This window comes from Acipenser ruthenus, chromosome 26 (assembly GCF_902713425.1).
Source record: "Acipenser ruthenus chromosome 26, fAciRut3.2 maternal haplotype, whole genome shotgun sequence".
In the NCBI taxonomy this organism is placed as follows: Eukaryota; Metazoa; Chordata; class Actinopteri; order Acipenseriformes; family Acipenseridae; genus Acipenser; species Acipenser ruthenus.
In genome coordinates, this window is record NC_081214.1 from 24,000,964 (window position 1) to 24,011,522 (window position 10,559).

General features: G+C 45.1%; 1 protein-coding gene across 1 annotated transcript; it reads left to right on the forward strand.

Annotated features, from left to right (window-relative positions):
* Positions 1-3,336: 3,336 nt before the first annotated feature.
* On the forward strand, positions 3,337-9,529 carry LOC117430527 (cysteine and histidine-rich domain-containing protein 1-like). Its single transcript, XM_059001453.1, has 11 exons — positions 3,337-3,676; positions 4,497-4,546; positions 4,897-4,953; positions 5,598-5,755; positions 6,084-6,187; positions 6,462-6,514; positions 7,099-7,169; positions 7,276-7,378; positions 8,098-8,217; positions 8,396-8,458; positions 8,753-9,529. Exons 1-11 carry the CDS (start codon positions 3,613-3,615, stop codon positions 8,981-8,983), a joined length of 1,074 nt encoding a protein of 357 aa, XP_058857436.1. The 5' UTR covers positions 3,337-3,612; the 3' UTR covers positions 8,984-9,529.
* Positions 9,530-10,559: the final 1,030 nt, after the last annotated feature.

The window sequence follows — 10,559 nt, forward strand, 5'->3', positions numbered from 1 at the left end:
TTACACAACGGCAAATTATTTAAACACACAAGCAAACAAAATCCTCGTCTCGTCTCAGGACACAGACACACATACCGGTACATGCCTTAAGGAAGTATCGTGCATTCCTCGGGTAACTGAATTCCCTGCGTTTTAGACTTGCATTATGTTTTGCATTCCTGCTTTGTCGTTATGCAGTATTAACCAGGGTTTACAAGGCAAGGCGTTCAAAGTGGCGACAGAATGTACACTGCAGCATTAGTAGTGATATTTAAAAAGGAAACGCATATAAATGAGGTTGCAGCCTGGATATGGGGTGCTAATTACAACCCTGCTTTCAAAATCCAATACTCAATGCTTCTAAGCATTTTACAGACGACTAACAGCTAACCACCCTAGGCCTTATGAACTGCACAATCCTGGTTAGTCCACTTTACTTCATAACAATCCACAATTTTGCTGTTCCCCTCCACCTTAAGAGCAGCCCTGGAGTTAGTGTGAGCGTGTGTGTCTGCCAGTCCTGTCTCAGTGCCAATCCACAAGCAGAGAACTGCCTGCCATGAGTTCACAGCTTAGTCCAACCTCTGCCAGTGCCGGCATTTACAGAACCAAGCCACATGTTGCTCAATCTCCATCTCTCATTCTCGTCAGCTCAGAAAGGACACGGATAAAAAGAAGAAGGAAGCACCTGGGATACGCGGCCCACACTTTTGAATAAATATTCTGTCCCTCTCTCTCTTTGTCGTGTGTGAAATGCAGTATATAGAAGCTGCATCTCCCTGTTGCAGGCCGACTTTGTGAAGTGTTGCGTTGCTGCTGGAGTCCCATCCAGATTGAAGAGAAGACCCCAGGTGCACACGCTCAGCAGCTCGCGTGGATCAAGTGAGCAAGCGGTTTCAGAAGCTAAACGAAGCACATTGCCTCATTCCCCTGGGCCTCGATGCACTAGCATCCAAACTCATCCAAGTTTCTCATCAGCCGTTTCACACAGCCTTGACCGATGCGTGGTGACCCACACTGCTGTATACCTGTATCATGCAGTATAATAAAACATGGGTGAATGCATGGTAAACCACACAGAAATGCTCACACATTGTAAAAAAAGAGAAAGAAAACCATTGTAAAGCACAGTAAACCCTTTGCATAACCACTGGAAAAGCACGTGAAGATGCTGAACATTGCTGAGTTCATTTGCCTTGGTATTTACCACTCTGCAGATTTTTGGCAGAACTGCAATATTGTATAGTATACTTTTTGAATGTAGTTTTATCTTCCATGCATGTGAGTGTGCGGGTGCCCCACTGTCCTCTGCTACAGAATACAGCGCTGTGTGGGAGACGGTGCACTGAGGAAACAGTCAGTGTCCCAGGCACTGCTCTTACAAGCTCCACAGAGCTCTATTCCTGCTTCTGGTTTGCACAGTCTAGTCGGCGTCCCTGTACAGTGTGTTATTTGCATGCGTACCTTGTGGGGAAGTGAAGAGAGCGGTTTACATGAACCCCAGTCTGCACTGAGGATGCAGGGAGGACGAGCTGCACTTAACAGCTTCAGGAAGTGGTTTCTGTAGCAGGACGAGACATCGTTTACCAGAGATATCCTGTTAACTAACCTGAGCGGATCAGCGATCATTAGTACAAAAATACATTGTAAACTTCCATAAATGTATTTTGTACATTAAACAATTCACAATGAACTAAAAACAAATACAAAACCAGTCAGAACGCAGCAGGTGATGCTCATTGTGTTATTATTTTCAACACTTCCTAAGTGGAGTAATTCTGCACAAAATGTAATCTGCCTTTTTAGTTCTAGAACACAGTGATTTATTCAACATAAGTTACTAATCTGTGAAAATAGCCCCCTAGGTTTTCAGACAGTCAGGCTAAACAAAAATATTAACTTTGCTAGGGTGAACAGGCTGGAGAGGTGCAACAGCAGGGCCAGGAGACAATATTTGACCTGTGTTGGAATTTTTCCAGAAAAAAAAAGATAAAAGCCAAGGCTGGCATTCCTTCAGTTACAACAGTCCTCAAAGAAACGCCACCTAGTGGCACTTTTCAGAATCATCTCCATGACAACTGGAGCTGGCGCTGTGTTAGCATGTCATCATAGCAACTGCAGCGGCAGGCTGTTTTCATCTGGGATTGCTTACCAACCGGAGGTACAGCACTGTTAAGTCTATCTCCATGGCAACACATGCCACACATCTTTTCTTTTCCCGATGGCAACAATCTACAACTAATGAAAAAGTAGTAGTTTCAAATGACGTATTCATATATTTGTTTTTACTGTTGCCATTACCTTTTTAGCATGCTTAAAATCATTCAAAACGGTTCTTATTGCAAATATTAAAATAACGTCGCACCTCTTGTGGTAGTGCCGATAATTACTTTGATAAACAGCCTTCATTATCAGTCAGCAAGGCGACCCAATTGCATGCATTCCAGTTCACTTGCAAGATTGTCCTTCGGGACCACTTAAATGGCCCTTGAACTAGAGAGCTTGCCTGTTTCAGACCGGCCTCTTCTGGTGTTAATAAATCTCATTTAGTGCCTGTTGTGAAGTCCACCACACCATACTGTGATATATTGTTGTGAAAGCTAGCCGTGTAGGGAAGCATACACTTCAAGCCTGTCTGTATAGTAAAGCATGGTATTTTCAACACCCGATTAGTGATATTACTGGATCTGATCAACTGCTCTGCACAGTCTCAAATCTTTAGCGCAGCCCCTGCTGATAATTCCAACAAATGCTGTTGAGCTGGTGACCAGCAAGAGTTGGGAACTGGGACCTGTTTTTACTGGTTTCCTACGGGACACCAAGCTGGTATGTCAAACCCCACCACAGGTTTCCAGTTTAGATTAATTTCAGAGTGTAAACAATGCTGTTCTTTTTGTTTAGATGCATTGCAGTCTAAGGATAAGCCAGTGCTGGTAACTGCTGGAATTTCACTAGGCTTGTACAATAATATCATTTCATTTGGAAATGTACATAGGCATATTTTATCTGCTACTCCCACACAGTAGATTGAAAAAGTGTCTTTCCTGGAGTCCTTGGAGAAGCTTTTGAAACATGATCTTTGCCTCCTGCCTCAGCCTGCCCTACAGGGACCTCCTGCCTAAACGGATGAGCTCATCAGAAAAATCCTTTACTCAGACGGCCTGCCTGCAAAAGTACCCAGGGCTTACTGTGCTTTACACATCACCCAATGGGACCAGCTTCACATGTGCCATTGTATTAAAGTAAACACAAATGGACTTAACACTCCACCCCCCCACACCCCTCCTTTGTAGCACCAAGTGTCCCGACTGAATTCAGGGAAATGTCTGAGGGCTGGGAGATAAGAGCTGACAGCTGGAGAGAGGGGACTGTCTATTTTTGGGTTTGTCGGCCCTGAGCACCACATTCCGTGCTCCTCCCCGGCTCGGAAGGCACACTTTTCAACCTCCTCTCCGCTTCTCTCTGCTTCTAGTCTTTCTTCGTGTTTCCCAGGCCCAGAAACTTCCAGAAGAGCAACCGGAGAAGTACTTCAGCTGAAGCGGACTGCATGCGCTTTCACTTACTGAGAGGAAAAGAAACCTGCCAGGTTCTGTTAGTCCAAGCCAGCTAATTTGAGAGCGGCTCAGTGTGATCATGGCTCTCCTCTGTTACAACAAAGGCTGCGGAGAAAGATACAACCAAGAGGAGAACTCTGATGGTGAGCCGAGAGCACTTTTCTATCCTATCTGAGACTGAGAAAGCATAGCTTAGACATAGTGCTGGCCTGCAAGTACCATCAAAGCCAGCACTATGACTACTGCTACTAATGCTGCTCACTACTATTGGAGTAATAAGGGCTGGGAATTCATTAACTAATAGGCAACTAATAAGTATTGTCGCCAGTTTTTAAATCTTTTTTTTTTATCTTGCTTTGATTGGTAAGTAAACTGTTTGTTTAAGACAGATTCTGGCGATGTGAGAGGAAGATTACAATCATTGGTTTAAAGGCAGCTGCAGTACCCCCCACTGCCACTTGTATGCGCTGTAACCTAATCAGCTTGAGGGAATTGGACTGACCCGAGTCAACCGCCAGAACCAAACTTAGCAAACTTTAAAAATATATATATATATATGTAATCAGCTCACATTCCATTAATCAGACGGGTCACTGAAAACTAATCAACTCGTTCCTAATGGGCAGGATCACTCCTACACCTCTGTGTCTTCATTCATACGCAGGCACGTGTTGAGAGGGAGAGGGGGTTGTGGGAGGGGGCAAGCAGTTTCTCCTGAGTCTGCTTTTCCCAGCTGCTCTCAGAGACAGCTGCGCGAGGCACGGGAATGCAAAGTGACACAAGGTAGGGAGGAGGGGGGGTGGTAGAATGGAGAGGTGTGAGAGAGAGAGAGAGAGAGACCTTAGTATTGTAATGCTACAAGTCTCAAATTCACCTTCTCCTCCTCCTTCTTCTTCTTCTTCTTCTTCTTCTTCTTCTTCTTCTTCTTCTTCTTCTTCTTCTTCTCTTTTCTCTGCCCCACAGATGCCTGCCTCTATCACTCAGGGTACCCCATATTCCACGATGCCTTGAAGGTAAGCACCCCCATTTCACTGCTTTATTTTCACTGATCTTTGGATCATTGTGTTCATTGTTTTTATATTTATTGTAAGCCTCTGAAAGCCCCTGATTTAGGGCACAGCCCAATGTCTTCTTTGACAGTGTGATAGGGATGCTGGGGGACTTGGCACAGCTGTTCATCACTGTTCATTTAAAGATATTCAGAGCAACAGGTCTGCTGAGGTGCAGAACCTACCTTATTCAAAACAGAGTCCTGTCCCCTCGGTTTTGGTTGTTGGGAAAGTAAACTTTTTCATTTATATTGTTTTTGAATTCTCAGTATCGTTGTATAGCTGAATAACTTTTGCCTGCTGTTTGCTTTCAGGGCTGGTCATGCTGTAGAAAAAAGACGACTGACTTCTCTGAGTTCCTGTCTATAAAGGTACAGAAAGCTGGCACGGTCCTGCTCCAGTGCAGCAGCAGTCACTGCATTCACAGTGCATGGGGGTCTGTGTGAAACCCAGCTGGCACGGTCCTGCTCCAGTGCAGCAGCGGTCACTGCATTCACAATGCATGGGGGTCTGTGTGAAACCCAGCTGGCACGGTCCTGCTCCAGTGTAGCAGCGGTCACTGCATTCACAGTGCATGGGGGTCTGTGTGAAACCCAGCTGGTGTTTGAAGATCCTCCGAGTGCAAAGGTTGGGTTTGTTCAGCCTTGTTTAAAAGGAATGCTGACCACGGGCTACATTCTCAAAGTAATTTTTTCCAAATTGCCACCCAGAAATAAACAATTTGGATATTTAAATCAATGGCTTATGATTGGTCTACAAATGCAAATGATGTTTTGCACGAACGATTATTCTGAGTAAATAGCTAAAAAAAACACACAAAAAAATGTAGGACAGAACTGAAAGTTTGATAATGACACTAATAATTAATAAAAAGAAAATAGACTTCAGCAGAAAGTTTGCGAGATCTTTTTTGGTTTATCAAGCTTCACCGCATTCCCCTTGCTTCGCCCTGATCATGCTGCACCGCTTCACCCTGCTACAATAATAAATCCTCTGTTTGCTTGTGCTTCTGCAGGGCTGCACTCGGGGTCGCCATAGCAACGAGAAACCCACCGAGCCCATGCGGCCGCAGGTCAGCTCCGACAAGGCTGGCAGTGAGCGCCCCCCTGTGGACACCGAGATCATCTTCAGCGGTCCCAAGTCAGCGGAGAAGCTGCAGAGGGAGAGGCCCAGGTACCTGAGGGGCGAGTCTTCCCTATTTACATTTCAGAACCAGCATTACAATCTCTTCAACCGGCATGACAAGCTGCAAACCAGTACATACTAGCAGCGTTGCAGACAACTGACAAAACCGTCTGCCCAACCCTCAGCAAATATGTGGAGTGCAAACAGATTCCTAAGAGACTTGCTGGTCTGATTGTCAGTGACCTGCTCATTGGTACCTTGTCATAACATTCCGTTCCACATGTGTGGATGTGTACTGTGACAGGGTGCTGACCATGGTTCACATCCATGACGGGGGAGTCCGTGTTGCTGACACACCTTGTTTTGTGTGTTGCAGTTCTGAGGAGCCCAAGACCAAGCTGCCCGTCACAGTGTCCCAGTCTCTCAAACAGGCTCTGGAGAAACTGCGGGCATCCGAGACAAACGAAGCTGCCCAGAAAGGTAATGGTGTTTCAGCCAGTGCCTTCATTACCCCATTCAATCACACCACATGCTGGACCCTTGCTCAGAGGGTTGTTAACATTTATGTCAGCTGCCAGATCTCAATTATTCCAAGTCATTGTTTTCAAGCGAGTGTCAGTTTCACCTCCAGGGTAATCTGCCAAGCAGAAAATCCTAGTGATGGCATTGTTAGTTGTGGAGGACCCTGCTGTTGATTTTCACGTCCACCCTGCCTCACCCCACAGCTATAACCCCTCCCTCGCTCTCTTTGCAGACAGTAATGTGGTGATCCCTGGAACCAGGTGCAAGAACTCGGGCTGCAAGACGGTACGTTTAGGAATCCTGCACAGCTGGGACGGGGCTGGTTGCAACTGAAACGCTAACACGAAACAATCTGGTTCTGAATCCACAATACAAGAAGATGGTGCTGGCGTGACGTCAGTAACAATGACAATGAGTTGCATTTGGCCATTTCATTGCTCTATCCCAATAAAACTCTGAGCCGATGCAGCTCTTACTGCAGATTTCTTTTCTGATCCCTCAACAAGCTTCCCTTCTCCATGGGACCTAAATAAGCAGTGGAATTTAAGTATTGTTTATTTAAAATCAGCACTTTTTTTAAGGGAGTTTGTATTTGATCTTAGACAGGGGTTAATTTGTAAACAAAAAGGTACTGAATCTTATAATTAAGGATGAGGTATAGCATTGCTGTTTATAAACCTAATGTACTGACCTGGCTTTACTGTAGCTCCCATATATGCTTCAAGCTCTCATCTATTATACGGGTCTTCATTTGAAAACCGGTGCGATTCAGCACAGATGAAGCCCTGGTGTTAGATGACTTCTCTGTAACGCATTGGGGTCTCAGTTTGACAGTTTGAATGACAGCGGCTCTTGGTTTGTTTCCTCAGTCTTACGGCGGTCCAGAGACAAATGCTGAGGCCTGTATCCATCACCCTGGGGCCCCTGTCTTCCATGAAGGGTACGATGACTCTTCAGCTTTCAAACATAACCAGTGCTAATCAAGGTGGGTTCTTTTCCCTTTTAGTTGGGATGATTAACCTAATGTGTTTTCTTGTCTTTTCTAGGTATAAATACTGGAGCTGCTGCTGTATAAAAACCACTGACTTCAACGCCTTCCTGGACCAGAAGGGCTGCACCACAGGCAAACACACCTGGGTCCAGAAAAAAGTACTTCAGCCTTCCCACATTACTGACAGCTGGCGGCTCTTTAACTATATCCTTCTTTCTTCCCCGCGAGGGGTGATTTCTGCTCATTTCCACTGCCTTTCCCCAGGTATAGCTGAGCTGGACGGTCTGGGAGAGGTGTAGCTGGAGGGTGTTTCCACTGACGTTCAGCTACACCTCAGACAGAGCAGTTTCGTAGCTCATACCCAACGGTGCCAAGCTGTGCTGTGCGGAGGTACGTCACCGAAAGCCGTGTGCTAAAGAGACTGTTTGGAACAATGGCGGCTGTAAGCGAAGGCTGCGGTGAAAACAAACCAGACACAGGTGTTGCTTCATGACCAAACCTCATTAATAAGACTACTGACAGCCGTGTAAAGACTGGAAATAAAAACAGCCACACATGCTTGTTCAACTTCGTCCACCTTCGCTTATTTGCATGTATTCAATCAATCCCACAATCCAACGTGACCGTTTACTGCCGCACTACTACTTCCTGGGTCAGCGATACCTGACACAATTCCACTGGAACGCAGACAGTCGTCTTTAACTACGCCTCGCTCAGCTCTACCTGGGAAAAGGCAGTGAAAACAAGGCATGGAAACACGGTGATAAACTCCCGTTACAGCTGTGTGATTGAAGCTATGCATGAGGAGTTCTCTGTAAGGTCCTCAGACTGGTAGATGCCTCCGTGCGAGCTCAGATGCCCCCCTTTTCTGTTGCAGAACAAGAAGATGGTGGCGTGCCGGCATGATTGGCACCAGACGGGCAGCCAGGTGGTGATCACAGTGTATGCCAAGAACGCAGTGCAGGAGCAGTCCTACATCGAGGCCAACCGCACCACGGTGGGTGGTTATTCCAAAAAAACAAACCTTACTGGAGATGCACAGTGTATTATAACTTAACATTGTACCATTACCAAGTAAATGTGATGTTATGAAAGTATGGCTTTTCAGTGCCTTCTACAGCAGCCCTGTGTAATGTGGATCATGAGCTCTCCCTTTTTCCTTTTTGTTTTCTCAGCTGACCATCCACATCCAGTTTGACGGGGACAAAGAGTTTCACCAGGAACTCCATCTCTGGGGGGTCAGTATTCAAATCATAGACTGACTTCTGTATCGCTGTCTGTCTGCCTGCAAAGGCTGTACTGTTTTTAAAACAGTGTGATTTCCGAAAGGGGGTTTTCAATACCGTTTTTAAAAACCTTATGTAGTTCACTACCCATTTTGAGAATTAAGAATCCTATACTATGTCCTACTAGCGACCACACACCAGCAAGCTGATGTATTTTCCCCAGCGAAAAAACCAGCCAAACAGCTTTAGCTAGTGCCACGTGAGGAGTGCTGGGCTCACCGCCTGCGTTCCTGTCTCCCCCTGCAGGTGATCAGCGTGGAGCGGAGCGCTGTGAAAATGGTGCCCTCCAAGGTGGAGCTGACCCTGGTCAAGGCGGACGCCGTGTCCTGGGGCAAGCTGGAGGACCCGCGGGCGCGGGCCGAGCAAGCGAGCGAGAGCGTGGAGGAGAGCGGGCCCAGCGAGGAGGCCAGGCCTGTCTGGGATGACTCCGATGACGATATCAGTATCAGCGACTCTGACGAGGAGTACACGAAATAGCACCCCTGCTTTCTTTTTATTTATATATCCCTCATTTCCTTTGACCTCCTCACCATGTATCCCGGCTTCACTCTCTCCTATCTCCCATTACCTCCCTTTCTCCCATTTACCTTGTTCGAAATTCCAGTAAAGACCAGTACTGGTTTCATGCCAGTTAGCTGTGCTGGTTTTCAACTGGCTGTGCTGTTTCTAAAGATAATGCTGATTAAAGAGCAGGTTTTGCTGGTTTAAAAAAAATCCTATACTAATCCACACCCTTAACTAAATATACTGTAGTTGCTAGAAATATCTTTTCCTACCCCATTTCTACACTGTCCAGCAATACCATTAAAAGTGTCATTATTATTAACACAGTGACCTCAACAGTACAACTACATGACTAATTAATGACGGCAACACACATACTAATACTGTGTGTCAGTAGTGAAGGATCTATTTACTGTTGTGCTGCTGTGAGTCTGAATGTCTGATTGGCTCGTCAATGTCCACATTGTATTGCATACGTCTGTTACACTGGAATCCTAATAAAATATGTGTTGACTAGAATGCTGGCGTTGTTTGCAGTTCTTTAAAAGTCTGCCTGCTCATAACAAGTAGAATACATTCTCTTTTTAGCTAGTATACATATTTCATCATTGAGATATACTTGTTTGAAGACGATGGTGCCTGAAATGCCAACTTTCCACTTGCACAGAGATGCCAAGATCACAGCGTCCAAATGAGTGAGGTGTAATGGTTCAATTCTCATATCTTATTTTAGGAGTGAGAGTGCTAAAACTAACCCCCCCCTCCCCCCACCCCCAAAAAAAGTTTCTAAAATGAGTGATTCTCAGTGCAAATGCGTGAGACTTGACATATCCGCAAGCCTGTGGGCCTGCCTGTGATAGACTGCTGGGTTCACTGTGTGAAGTCTTGAGGTTGTGTCTGAAACGGTGTGTCTCGGAGGCAACTTCATAGGAATTGAATGCAAAAAAAGAGCCATCAAACACGTTGACGAGGTCTGCTTCCTGGAAGTAGAATTCACAGGAGGCTTAACTACACTATATGAATAGACGTGCAATGAATGACATACGCGTACTTCCCAACATTTGGAAACTATTCAGCGGGACGCTGAATTTGCCTGTATGTATACGAGTATGAAATTGATCATGACTGCATTACACGGGACACGCCAACCCTTCAATTCAATAGTTTTGCTTATAGGCTAGTTCACAAATTCCTGCATATAAATCATTCAGTTAACCTTTGCCAGTGTTCACTTTCTCCACTTACAATTTGTAAGTTAAAATACATTATGACTGCACTTAGGTAAACAAATCACTTTGCTATAGCCAGTTAAACCTTAAGAGTCAGGACTGAAGGACTTTAACAACTACAAACTAATTCCAAACCGTCTTGTAATAATTTATTTATTGCATTGGAATTAATACAATATATTAAATCAATTAAATACAAACTCTTTTTTGTCTTGTGTTATTTTTTTTCTGTGAAAATACGTTTTCTTGTTGCTGTTAAGAAATTGCATTAACTCACGTTTAGTCATTATGTGAATCGGAATGCACTACGCACATCAAAG